The 14,423-nt window shown below is 41.6% G+C and overlaps 1 protein-coding gene across 11 annotated transcripts in view; it reads right to left on the bottom strand.

Moving 5' to 3' along the window:
• The window catches only part of afdna (afadin, adherens junction formation factor a), a 157,647-nt gene that overhangs the window by 103,133 nt on the left and 40,091 nt on the right, over positions 1–14,423 (bottom strand). For all 11 annotated transcript variants that reach the window (XM_078405184.1, XM_078405188.1, XM_078405191.1 and 8 more), the window contains exons 2-5: positions 12,964–13,159; positions 8,018–8,133; positions 5,737–5,888; positions 1,670–1,836 (exon numbers count right to left, since the gene is read on the bottom strand). In XM_078405184.1, coding sequence (XP_078261310.1) covers positions 1,670–1,836; positions 5,737–5,888; positions 8,018–8,133; positions 12,964–13,159 — 631 coding nt within the window. The remainder of the gene's footprint in view (positions 1–1,669; positions 1,837–5,736; positions 5,889–8,017; positions 8,134–12,963; positions 13,160–14,423) is intronic.

Raw genomic sequence — 14,423 nt, 5'->3', positions numbered from 1 at the left:
TTATCCATCTTCCCTGGTAACGTTCTTGCTGACATCAGAAGTAATCGTATTTTGCCAGGTCCAACATCCTCTCAAAATACTTTCCTGCCCTTGTGCCATTTTCTCTTTGCAACGGATCTACATTTGGTCCTTCTCACATGCATTATCTGAGCTTTTCACAATGTCCATTCACAGAATATATGATAACCATCTCCAGCTTTTTTTAACAACACAATTTCAGCATTCTCTACTACCTCTGATTGTCAGAACACAATATAGCTTCGATGGCTAGTGAGAACAATTTAGGAGCAGCTACCATTGGGCAAGTTCACATCTAATATGTGGGAGTCATTTAAAGACCAGTGATCGAGTTCATAACCAGCACAATCCTAGTAAGGAGGAAGGACAAGGATGACATGGTAAAGAAACCTTGGATGAAGATAGAGGTTGTCAATTGGCGAGGAAGGTCATATCTTACAAACTTGATTGAGATTGAGGTAATTATCCATCTTCCCTGGGCAGTGGACGTTGTCTACCTGAACTTCAGTAAGGCACCTGACAAGGTCCCACATGGTAGACTGATCCAAAAGATTAAGCTGCATGGGATCTTGGTTGCTTGGATTCAGAAATGGTTTACTCAGAAGAGAGTGCTGAAAGGGTGTTAATCATGTTGGAAGTCTGTGACCAGCGATTTCTGAAGTGATCTGTACTAGCATCTATGTTGATAGTATGAAGAAGAGTCAACCAATGGATACAGCCGGATATACATCAGTTATGGGTATGGGCAGAAAAGGTCAGATGGAGTTTAATCTGGGTAAGTGTGAGGTGTTTCATTTTGGGAGGTAAAATATAGGGGCAAGGGTACAGTTAATGGCAGGACCCTTTATAACATTGATGTACTGAAGGATCTTGGGTCCAAGTCCATAGCTTCCTGAAACTAGCAACACGTGTAGACAAGAATGGTAAAGGCAGCATAAGGTACACTTTTATTTATCAGTGGGGTCATTGGATACAAGAGAGAGGAAGCAAAGTTGCAGCTTTATAGGACTTGGGTTAGGCCGGATTTGGAGTACTACATGCAGTTCTGGTCGCTGCATGATAGAATGTCGAGGACTTGGAGAGGGTGCAAGAGGTTTACTAGGATGCTGATACGGTATTAGCTGAGAGAGATTGGACAAACTTGAATTGCCTTCTCTGGAGAAAACGATGTCTGAGGCAGTTTTTTTTAAATAAAAAGAGTGGTAGGTGTCTGGAATAGGTGGCGTTTTAGAGGATTTTAGATAGACATAAATATGCAGAGAAGGGAAGGGATATGGAGCATGTGCAAGCAGAAGGGATTTGTTTACGAAGGCATATTCAGCATGGACATTGTGCGCCAATTGTACTACACTGTTCTATGTTCTAATCCCATCCATGTCAGGGTCTCTACTAAATCTACTATAGTTCCGTAAATACCACTCCTCTGACACGTTTCACGTTCAGCCCCCTCCCCTAATTGGTCCACTCTCAAGCTGGCTTGGATGCATACTTGAGTTTCTTTCCCACAACGCCTGCATCTACATCTCCTCTATGCGCTGCCTAACAACATCTTTTGCTGAACTCTTGACATCCATACATACAAAATTTTCCTTGCCTCAACACGATTTGGATTGAACATTCAACATTGTGTACAAACAGCAGCTGTCAATACCCGAGTCAGGCCGTCCATCACCACTGCGGAATTCTTGCATTCTCTGTTCCAGCTTTTGTTGTCGTCTTCTTTTCATAACTACCTCAGGGTTCGATATTGTACGAGTGAAGCTAGTTTCCGGCATGTCTTTGTACACTTCTGCTGCAATATGCGAACTTGAATTCTCACTGTTGGTGAAAATAAGTGCAACCTATAGCTAAATTGCATAATTTTAAGGTCTCTTGGAAAGCTCAAGAAAAGTATAATTTCTGAAAATTCTCCAGATAATGTGAAATCATGATTATTTTTATGATAGGTTGTTGATTCATTTATAAGAATGATTTTTGAGAAAATTAACATCAGGTTTTTTCTTGATAATAGACAATAGACAATCGACAATAGGTTTTTTCTTGATAAATTGCATGTAGATTCAGTGGGGTTAGTGAACAAAAATCCTGTTTATTGTCAATAAGTTTCCGTTATTTATTACTCACAGGGATGTCTTTCTGACCTGTGCTGGTACTGATTTTATTTCATTATCATCTCACTTTCTTATTCGAGCATGAGATTTTATTTTGGATTGTTATTCATGAAGCTGAGCCTCGGAGTTGATCCCAAAGAACCTCGGCATGATGTGCTAAGACTTCAAATCAAAGACCAGCAAAATTACAATGTTTCTTAATGCGATACAGAAATTCAGGCAGAAAAAGTTTTTAGCCAAAGATTCTTCAGAAAAGTCCTGACGAAGGGCCTTTTAACTGTAATGTTAACTCTATTTCTCTTCCCATAGATGCGGCTTGGTCTGCTGAGTACTTCTAATATTTTCTGTTTATATTTTAAAGTTTCAGCATCTACAGGAATTTTGATTTTCAGTTTTTCTCAGCTTCAGGATACCATGTTCATTTAAATTTAGTATCATTGCCAATGTTTGTCATTGCTACCTCACATCTAAAGATTTCACATTTTTCACCAATTCATGAGCATAGTCTAATGATGGTAGGCAAAATCCTGTTGAAAAACTCAAACCATTGGTGAGCTTGTTGTTAAATGCTAGCATAATACATTATGTTAGCATTATGTTAGCATAAGAACATAGAAATTTGGGACAAAATTAGGGCAATTGTCGCCACACACCTATCAAGAGGATCTTCCATTATTCTGCGAGCTGGGGCTGAAAATTGAATGGCAGGATAAGTGCCTAATTGTACAAATTAGATCTGTCCTTCTTTCAGTGGACAGGGCCTATCCAGCCAATTTTCTACTATCGTGAATAGGTGACAATGTAGCTGTACTGGAATAGTTTCTCTGTAAGTAGTTCTGTTGCAAAATAATTTTCAAAAGATACAAAATGATAGGTAACTCAAATGCTCAGAAGTGACTGCAGGGGCAGAATAATTTTTTTAAAAAAATGTAATGCATTACATTACATTACATTTAACCTGTCCAACTTTCTAGTTAAACTGTCAATTCTGGTTACCAAGTTAAATGAATGTGTTCCAAGAAGCATAAACAATAGGCGGCACGGTAGCGCAGCGGTAGAGTTGCTGCTTTACAGCGAATGCAGCGCCGGAGACTCAGGTTCGATCCTGACTACGGGTGCTGCACTGTAAGGAGTTTGTACGTTCTCCCCGTGACCTGCGTGGGTTTTCTCCGAGATCTTCGGTTTCCTCCCACACTCCAAAGACGTACAGGTATGTAGGTTAATTGGCTGGGTAAATGTATAAAAAAATTTGTCCCTAGTGGGTGTAGGATAGTGTTAATGTACGGGGATCACTGGGCGGCACGGACTTGGAGGGCCGAAAAGGCCTGTTTCCGGCTGTATATATATGATATGATATATGATATATGATAATGCAAAACCACAAGATCAGTCTTCAACATCAATGAGTTAATTTGAGAGAAAAAAGGGAAAAATTGGTTTTTCACCCCTCAAATGAAGTATTTAAGATAGGTCAGGCAGATAATGTAAATATTAGATATTTCTTTAAATTACATTGCTACTTTAAAACTAAACATGGGTTTACAATTGATACAATTTGGTTTACAATTAACCAAATGTTTCCAATAATGAAAATGTTCACATTATCTACATGCAGTATAAATGTGAAGTTATCCATTTTGGCGGCAAAAACAAGGAGGCAGATTATTATCTCAATGGTGTCAGGTTAGGTAAGGGAGAAGTGCAGCGAGACCTGCGTGTCCTTGTACACCAGTCACTAAAAGTTGGCGTGCAGGTACAGCAGGCAGTGAAGAAAGCTAATGGCATGTTGGCCTTCATAACGAGGATTTGAGTATAGGAGTAAAGAGGTTCTTCTGCAGTTGTATAGGGCCCTGGTGAGACCACATCTGGAGTATTGTGTACAGTTTTGGTCTCCTAATTTGAGGAAGGACATCCTTGTAATCCACGAGATTGATCCCTGGGATGGAGGGACTGACATACGAGGAAAGATTGAAAAGACTAGGCTTGTATTCACTGCAGTTTAGAAGATGAGAGGGGATCTTATAGAGACATATAAAATTATAAAAGGACTGAACAAGCTAGATGCAGGAAAAATGTTCCCAATGTTGGGGAAGTCCAGAACCAGGGCCCACAGTCTTAGAATAAAGGGGAGGCTTTCCTAAACCTTCCTAAAACCATCAGGTTCTTGAACTGACCTGCAGAACCCTAATCCTACTTCAGCAATGGGACACTGAGGACAGCTCTTGCTCGACCACGCACTTGTTTTCTAACTGTGTATTTTTCGTTAACGTCTTCTTTTGGTGGTCTTTTTCTTATCACCGTCTTGTGTAATTTATGTATTATTTGTGTTTTCTGAATCTATGTGCCCCTAATGTTGCAGCAAGCCAGATTTTCATTATACCTATATTTCACCATAGTTGTACATATGACAATGATCTCAACTTGAAATTAAAGGCACAGGCTAATTTTTAAAGAAAGAACCACACGTACGAGAGAAAAGTGATTTCAGGCAAAGGTGGAAGTTAGAGTTGCAAATTTCTGATTAGCTACTAATCTTCGATCCTTTACGTTGAGGGGTCATGTGCTTTCCTAAAAAGTGGGGAGAGATGATAAAGGTTCACAATAATTTACTTTAGGTGGTCCAGTCTCAGCAGAATATTTTGTTTATTTTGTTTGCAAAAGCAATGTTTTTTATTTTGTTTACTCGATACTCAAATTCTTGCCTACCTATGATACTCAGCTCTGGCATAATAAAACACAAACTGATGAGTACATCAGTATTCTCCTCGGGACATCTTTAATTGGATCTCTAAATTGCATTGCTCCTCCTGATACCTAGAAAATCATCCAGAAAAGGATGGCAGACACACTAGATGCCCTCCTCTGCAATGTTTTGGCAACTTGCATCCATTGGGATGCAAATAAAGAATCACAGCACAAATTAGGAGTAGGTTGAAGCAATAATGAGGAGATCGAATCTTAAGTTTGGCAAAAGTAGACTAGGATATTAGGATGGCTTAGCAGATAGATCAGCTGCCTTGTACTCCAGCACTCGTTCAATTCTGATGTAGAGTACATATTCTCCCTATGATCATCTTCAAGGTGCTCCAATTTCCTCCCACATCCCAAAGATGTGCTGGTCACTTGGGTAACTGGTAATTATAATTGCTCCTGGTGTAGGTGGGTAATAGGTGAATTAAGGTTATGTTAATTGGCGTTGAGGATATGATACTAAGAAATAATCTGAAAAATTACATTGATGAAGTTGCTTTATAAGCATGTGTCAATAGTATACAGAGTGAATAGAAATGTATATTAAAAGATTTACTGACATAGCTCCATATTGTCACACATCTTAGAAAGTTATCTATCTGGTAATGTTAATATTGTTCTTTCTATTTCCACATATATTTAAGTACTTTTCAAAGCTCAATGCTATTCACAACTCAAACTAAATTGCAATCAAATTTTTTTTCAGAGAATGCAGAAATTACTTTTTTAAATGCAAGTCAACACAAAGAATCAAGTTGGATTATCATCATATCAGCTTGGAATAAAAAAAAGAAAATAGAGAAACAACTGTGGACGGAGAAAGATTGTCAAGTAAGAATAGTTTGCTACTGCTTACCCATCACCACTGAGGATAGGTCTCTCATCATCTGCAGCTTGCATTAGCGCTTCCTTTTCTCGCCTCTTTTTCTCCCTCTTTTCTTTTTTTGAGAGTGTTCTTTTAAAGTTCTGGATTACCCCTTCTTTCTCTGGACCATTACTCTGAGACTTCTGCAAATCAAAATTACAGAAATATATGTGAGAAATTGAGCTCAAAGTTAACTAGTCAATTGTACAATAATAATTCAAAAACTATCCATTCATTTGCAGCTGATTTAAATGGAATTCCCATTTTATAGCAATTTCCAGATTCACATTCCCTCCTTTATCTTTCTTTGCTGTAAAAAAAGTTATTACAATTCCATTGATTGCAGCTCCTGTTTAAATACACGGAGTGGCATGTAAAAAATGTTCCTTTCGTGAGACCTTCACAGTCTGATTCGGTTAAATATTTAACATCAATTAAAAAGTCAGTCATTATAGAAGTCAAAAGTCTAAAAAAAAATCATTGGAATTCTAGTTCAAGCAGCATATTGAGGTAAAACTCTTACTGCAATATTTATTTTTAAAGGACACTTAATATCCCTTTAGGAACATTTAAACTTTACCATCAGAAATTAAAATGCATCTTCTAACTGTAGTTCTGCAAGAAATGTAACTGATCAATTTTATTTCTATACATCATGGTAGATATTGTCACCACGGAACAGAACTTTCCCATTTCAGCCATCCAGGACAGCGTAACATAATTAACCATCCAACAAAGCCTAAAAAACATTCCTAATTCACCAGCTTCCACTTTGTCATACGATTATCAGGAAGGCAATTTATTTTGTGTTAAAATCCATAACACCACCTAAAAATAGGTTGAAACTCTCAGAACTATTACCAAATCGATAAAACAGAGCTGGATCATTGAAACTATTTGTAATAGAGAGAGACAGATTTTTGAAAGAGCAAAGAACTGGGGGCTATGTGCAACTCATACAAAGAGAAGTTGAGTTCTGGAGCAGATAATCAACCATAATTATGGTAACTTTAAAGGAGAGGGGTAAAAAGTTGCTGTGGTTTTTTTTTTTAAGGAGCAGCAATACATGCTGCAGCAGTAACACAATCTGAGTGAGAAATTAAAGGAGGAACTAAAGACCTTTTGCTAATTTTCCTGGTTATACACTTAACCAATACAGGGATGGACAGATTAGGAAAGTGAATCTATAACATGTGTTGTGCAAGCAAGAGTTGCCATTATACATTATATCAAATAGAGAGGCAGCAAGGAGCTGAAGCACAGAGGAAGTCTGCAGACCAAACAGTAATAAAATGCCTTCTAAATTTGAGTGATTTAAAATAAAGCAATCACATTGTCTGTATATTGCTGTACAAACAAGTGACCAAACAAAATGGGGGATACCCAAATAGTTGTGATTACAAATGCTTGTCTCACAAAATAAATTAAACATATGTTTAGGAACAAAAATATAGAACAAAATAAGACAATGTTGCAGCCACTGTTGAAACCTACTTACAGGCTTGGCGAGGGCTAATATTCTAAAATACAAGATGCTAGTAAATGGCCTGGGATATTTAACCAACAGTAAAGGACATAGGACATTGGAATCTGGCAGGGGTTCTCCAGGACAACACTGTACGAGGAGTGGAAATGTGTACATACATTCAAAGAGAATGTGGCAAAAATAATGGCTTTAAATTCACTATACAAAAAAAAAAGTGGCAAAAAAATGTACGGTCATCCACTCTCAATTAAAATGGAAAAGTTTGGTCTTAAAGTTAGAGCGCTTCATATTTCTCAAAATGCTGTATTGCTTAACATAAAATATACACAAAGAAAGGTATTTTATATTCTACTCCCAGCTGTTATTTAGAATTTCTGACCAATCTTGTTTACTTTATCCTGGGGAAAACACCATCTAAATGCTGATGAAGTGTCATGAAAAGGGAATATGGTGGCACATACTGCAGACCAACTGCACAGAAATAAAACTTCCATACATCGCTGAAATAAACATTTCCATTTAGGCTTGACATTGGATGTTGGTAATAATGTAGATATTTAACAAACACCAACTTTCATCTTGAAAGCATTTCTCTCTCAAGAGAAAGCACAGAAATCAATCATATGACTCAGAACACAAATCAATGACCAAATTGGTGAGATTTTACACCTGTCACTCATTACATTATGCAATGCATGATAGTCTTCAATGGAGTTCCAAATTCAACAGCTATATTAATCAATCCGCAAAGCGCTGAAATAGCTGCATTTCTCTGGGAGTTCTTACCTTTGGTGGAAGGAAGGCATTTTCATTCTTCAAAACAAATCTTCCTTCTCTATCGTCTTTGTTCCAGTTTAATTGTACAACCAGAGGCTTCTCATCCTTGTCAAGTTTACGCTCCTCTACAAAGGAAAATTCATACCCCATCATTAAATTCTACATGACAGATTCCATAAAAATGAAACGATTATTCATAAACTAGTTTCAACATTTGTAATCATGCAGAACTAGTATATTGTTTGTAAAGCAGATGCTGGAAACTTTTAATACATAGAATACTGGAAATACTCAGGTCAGGCAGCATCAGTGGAAAGAGAAAAAGAAATAACACTTCAGATCAATGAGCTTTCAGTCATAAATGATGTCAACAACCCTCAAAGATAACTGTTTCTTCTACAGATGCTGCTCGACAACACAAGTACTAGCAGCATTCTGTTTTTATCTTATTTCACAAAATTTCTTTAAAATGGAAACAGGTTACTCCTCATAACTCCTGTGAAAACTAGATTTACATCACTTAACTGTCAAGAACAAGAGACACATTTCCAATTTATTAGCAACAGATATTTCAGGTACCAAATAATAATGTTAAATGACAATTTGTTAAAAATATTTCTGAAATTTACTGCAATAATTAGATAGCCATTAGAAAATGCATTGTCCAATGTCTGCTTTGCAGTAAAAACCACTATATTGGAAATGTATTCAATCCAAGACAAAACCAATTCAGAAGCCAACTAAATTTGGTAGCAACACTGTTAAGTAGGAAATCTCCAAAATCCATAGACCAATAAAATAGCTCTTGAAGAGGTCCACTCTTGAAGAGCACTCTGTTTAATCAGTAACCGATACAGCCCCCGTTGCTCACTCGCGCATGCCCGAGTTCAAACTCCAACTGCCAAATCCTTTGTTCTCCTGGTACACGACGGCCAGCCACCCTGACTGCGTGATTGGTCACGCCTGGTCCACACGAGGGTTCGAGCCCGACAAGCAATGGTTCGATACCAAAGTGGCTCAGCCCGCCACATGAACCCCCCCCCCCCAGAATCGGAGTAATGGAGGTGGTTAGGCTGACAAGTGAGGCGGCATGATTGCGTGTACACGTCTCCTGTGTTCAGCGTCGCAGCTGGCAGAATTGAGGGCGGGTGTGGTCGTGACGGGGGACGCCCTCTACGGCGGTGTTGTACCACCTTCACTGGTCGGTCAATGTCCAAGTGTGCCGGCCTAAGATAGTCCACAGAGACAGTCTCGTGCCTGCCACCCATGTTGATGACAAAAATCGTGGTGCCATGTGGCAGTACCTGGAAAGGTCCCTCATAAGGCCTTTGCAGCGGAGTACGGTGCGAATCGCGGCGAAGAAAAACGTGCTGGCAGTCCCTGAGGGCGAGTATGGTGGTGAGTCCATGGCGGGACATTGGGACTGGAGAGAGCGTGCCCGCCTTCTCACGGAGGCACGTCAGCATGGTCTTGCCGGTTCCTGATGTTCGCGTGCCGCTGCAATGAAGTCCCCTGGGACCACAAACAGGGCACCGTACACCAGCTCGGCCAAGGAAGTTGCCAGGTCCTCCTTCGGGGCAATGCATATCCCCAGCAGGACCGACAGCAACTCGTCCATCCAGTCCGGGCCCGTGAGCCATGCCTTTAGGGATGCCTTCAGGTGCTCGTGAAAACGCTCCACTAGGCCGTTTGCTTGCGGGCGGTAGGCCGTAGTGTGGTTTAGCTGAGCGCCAAGCAGCCAGGCCATTGCTGACCACAACTAGGAGGTGAACTGCGCACCTCTGTCGGAGATGTCCAGCGGCACACCAAAGCGGGCGATCCAGTGGGCAGTGAGGGCACATGCACACGTCGCAGTGGAGGTATCCAAGGGCGGGACGGATTCCGGCCATCTTGTGAAACGGTCCACGATGGTGAAAAGGTGGGCGACATCTCTGGATGGGTCCTATGATGTCGATGTGGATGTGGTCGAAACGCCAGTGTGTCAGGCGAAATTCTGCAGCGGAGCCTTGATATGTCGCTGAAACTTTGAGATTTGACAAGGGATGCACGCTCTGGCCCAGTTGCCGACCTGTTTGCGTAACCCGTGCCACATAAACTTGGCTGCCACCAGTGCCGTTGTTGCCCGGGTGGAAGTGCGAGCCAAACCATGAACAATGTCGAAAATCCAGCGGCGCCAGGCTGCGGGGATGATGGGTCTTGGCTGTTCAGTAGATACGTCGCAAAGAAGTGTGTGTCAGTGGGCCCGAATCGCACATCCTCCAAAAACAGGCCTGAGATGGCGGTGCGGTAGGCTAGCATCTCCTTATCCTCTCGCTGGACGGCCACCACGGCCGTGTAGTCGACACCTGGGGCCAAAGCATGGATGGCGGTGCGGGACAACGCATCTGCGACCCGGTTGCAATTGCCTGCGATGTGCTGGACGCAAGTTGTGTACTTGGAGATGTAGGCCAAGTGACGCTGCTGCCGGGATGACCAGGGATCAGACACCTTGGCAAAGGCAAACGTGAAATCGGTGAAAGCTGTGAAATCCCTGCCCTCGAGGAAGTAGCGGAAATGCCGGACGGCCAGGTAGAGAGCGAGGAGGTCCCGGTCGAAAGCGCTGTATTTCTGCTTGGGGGGGGTCTCAGGTGACGACTGAAAAAGGCGAAGGGCTGCCAGCTTCCATTTATCAGTTGTTCCAGCACTCCGCCCCCGGCTGTGCTAGATGCGTCAACCGTGAGAGCTGTTGGCCCGCGGATGTACCAACATCGTCACCTTTGCCAGTGCCTTTTTGCCGTTGTTGAACGCGGACGTGGCTGCTTCGTCCCAAACAAGCTCTTTCGGCTTGTTGGCCATGGCCTTGAACAGCGGTTGCATGATCCTGGCGGCTGCTGGCACGAAACAGTGATAGAAATTGACCATGCCGACAAACTCTTGGAGTCCCTTCACCATAGAGGGTTTGGGAAACTTACGAATGGCCTCAACCTTGGTCGGAAGCGGGACCACACCGTGCTGGTTGATGTGGTGGCCGAGAAAGCTGATGGAAAGGAGGCCAAACTGACACTTGGCACGGTCGATGGCCAGGCCAGGCCAGGCCATGCACATCGTCGATGTAGATGAACACGAAGTCCAGCCCGCGGCCCACTGTGTTCATGAGCCGTTGGAAAGACCGGGCGACGTTCTTGAGGCCGAAAGGCATCCGTAGGAACTCAAAGGGCCCGAACGTGGTGATGAGAGCCTTCTTGGGGATGTCGTCCGAAATCCAATGGTAGCCACGTACCAGGTTGATTTTGGAAAAAACCTTAGCGGCGTCCAGATTGGCCGTGAAGTCCTGGATGTGAGGGACAGGGTACCGTCGGCCGTTGTGACATCGTTGAGACAGCGGTAGTCCCCAGAGGGTCTACATATAATTAGCTAATTTAGGAAATACTTGAGTTTACAATCTAAAATAATATCATTAATGCCATGAGTAAATTACTCCCTGAATAAAATGTTACATCTTCCCTAAATTATCTACTTTCCACAATAAAATTTCAACTAAATACCCCATTTTCTTTCATTAATAAATCTAGTGCTGGAATGGAGCATAACAGCATTAATTTATGTTTGGCTAATGAATTTCAGCTGTTCATGAAGGCCGAGTCCGAAGAATGGTCTCGACCTGAAACGTCACCCATTCCTTCTCCCCAGAGTCACACTGAGTTACTCCAGCATTTTGTGTCTACCTTAGATTTAAACCAGCATCTGCAGTTCTTTCCTACACAATAGTTGAGATGTCTACATGTTACCAACTAAGCAGACATTTTGTGCATCAAGTAATTCAGAGACCGACCTAATTTTTTTTTTAAGACTCTTTTCTATTGTATTCCATTTAAACCAGTCAGCTTTCAATCATCAAAGTGGTGGAAGCTGTTGTGAGCAGTGCAATGAAGTAGCACTTACACACCAATAACCTAATAATTTGTAGCAAGATTGTGTTTTGCCAGGACCATGTAAGCTCCAGATCTCATGGCAGTCTCCAAACAAATTGTGAATCAAAGAGTTGAATGCCAGGGTTACAAAAGCAGTAGACTCGCCTCATGACACTTCACGACCTTTCCTCCATCAGGTTTGAACAAGTCAAGAACATAAAAGAAGACTCTCCACCAACTCTCAAGCAGCTCAACACCATCCAGGGCAAAGACACCCAATTGATACGTACCCCGTAAATCTCTCTAACCATTCATTCCCTCTACTAGTCGGGTATAGAGGCACGAGTGTGTACCATCTACAAAATTCACTAGTGTCCAGACTACTCCAACACTGTCCAAACCCACTACCCCTGCCATGGAAGACAGGACAGTAGATGCTTGGGAACAGCATCACAACTTGTGGCTTCCTTGCCAAGTCCCACACTATCTTTCTTTGGAAACAGAACATCAGTCTTTGATCATTCCTGTGTCTACACACTGGAATTTCCTACCCATAATCCAAAAGGAGCACTTTCACTTCAACCTGTTCATGAAGGTAGTTCACCATCTCCTTTTCAAAGACAATTAGGAATTAGACAATAAAATGTTGGCCTTGTCAACAACACCCAGACTGCAAAAATAAATTTTAAAATCGACATTATTTTTCCAATGTAAATTTCACAGGTTCGACTTAGCAAGTACACCCTTAAAATAAGAGGCATGCCACCGAGCTCACTGTCAGACAAATCCAGGGCCAGAAACTCAGCAATCAGCTCACCATCAGTTTTAGATGCACAATAGAAGGGTTGAAAGGCAATGGAAAAGAGCACCAGCGATCATATTTTACAATGTAACTGCATCTTCAAAACTCAGCAAAGCTAATTTTTTTGGCCATAGTGCAAACAGTGGTAATATCTGCACAAATCAGTAATAAATCTACAATTACGACATAACCGACATGTCTGAAAGTACAATTTCTGGAGTTCGCACATCTAGAAAAAAAGATAATGATCTTGAGAAACTTACCACCACTAACATGCACTTCATAAAGTGAATATCTGGGAGAGGTCAACATCCGCATGTCTGGTCGGAATTTCTCTGCAAGTGTCTCTATGACATCTTGCGTTGTAGCAGTGCTGGACACTCTGATGCACTTTGTTGCAAAGTTGCCTGCTACTTTGTCTTGAAAATAAAATCTCATCACGCCATGGAACTCCAAATCCTAGGAAATTTAAAATCAAAGACGATTATAAACAAATTACAACCAAATCTGAACATATTAGAAAAGAAATACCTATTTTGTGCTAGAGCTTTGCATTCCTTCATTTCAATCAGATTAAGCGGGATTGAATACCGGTTTCTTGACATTGTGTTCCCATTACTGCCCATTAACAATCTGGATTTGAAGGTCTAAAAATAAAAAAACATCACTATGAAGATATCTTTACAATGCATTGATGCCAATTATGGCGTGGTGTGACCCGAAACGTCACCAATCCATGTCCTCCAGAGATGCTGCCTGACCCACTGAATTACTCCAGCACTGTCTCTTTTTTTTTTTTAAGTGGTGTGATCAAAGACGTACGTCAAAATGTCAAGTTACATTCCTAGTTGCTTTTCTGATTATTCCGATGTAGAGGAAATGCACTGGTTCCATGTAGAGCTCCCCTCTCACCCCTCTCCCAAAACAGCCTTTTGCAACCAATATAAATAAGTCTACTTGTGACTCAACTGATTCACATTTTTTTAAACTAGATGAGTAGAAATGTGTATGACAGAACGTTTTGAAAGGGAAGGTGAGCAGCCAGATGTCATGGTTCAGAATGGTACCAATGACAGAGGAGATCCTCCAAGGAGAATTTAAGGAGTTGAATACAAAATTTAAAAACTGGTCCTCCAAGGTTGCAATCTTAAGGGCCTGTCCCACTTAGGCGATTTTAAGGCGACTGCTGGCAACTAGGTTGTCGCCGAACGTTCGCTGGGGTGTCGCGGGCATGATCGTGAGGAGTCTTCAATGAATTGTAGCGGATCTCGGCGCATCGCAGGAAAAATTTCCAGATCGAAATTTCTCTGCGACAGCTGGCTTGTGGCCAGGTATCGTCGTTTATTGCGGGCACTGTCGCATGCTGTCCCCAGGTTTGCTAGGTTGTCGCAGATGCATTTAGAAGCACGTAATATTAAATTAAGAAAAGGCATTTGAAGATACCAGAAGAGAGTTTTGTTTAACCAATTTATTTACCGTCTGGTCGTTTGACAGGTAGATTGGAGGCGACAGTTTGACGATCAGGTAAGCGTGGGAATTTTGCAATATTTCCGAAGATGGTGTAATCTCTTACCCAGGTGCTAGTTTCACAAAAAAAGTAACTTGTATCCACCTGATTCGGCATTGTCGTGGTCATTATCGTAGGGTAAAAGAAAATTTCGGCGATCTGCTACGAATTTGACAGTCGCCGGCAGTCGCCTTAAAAATCGCGTTAACTGGGACA

The sequence above is a fragment of the Rhinoraja longicauda genome, chromosome 9 (assembly GCF_053455715.1).
Source record: "Rhinoraja longicauda isolate Sanriku21f chromosome 9, sRhiLon1.1, whole genome shotgun sequence".
In the NCBI taxonomy this organism is placed as follows: Eukaryota; Metazoa; Chordata; class Chondrichthyes; order Rajiformes; family Arhynchobatidae; genus Rhinoraja; species Rhinoraja longicauda.
The sequence above is the reverse complement of the archived record's forward strand: the minus strand, read 5'-3'. Positions and strand labels throughout refer to the sequence as shown.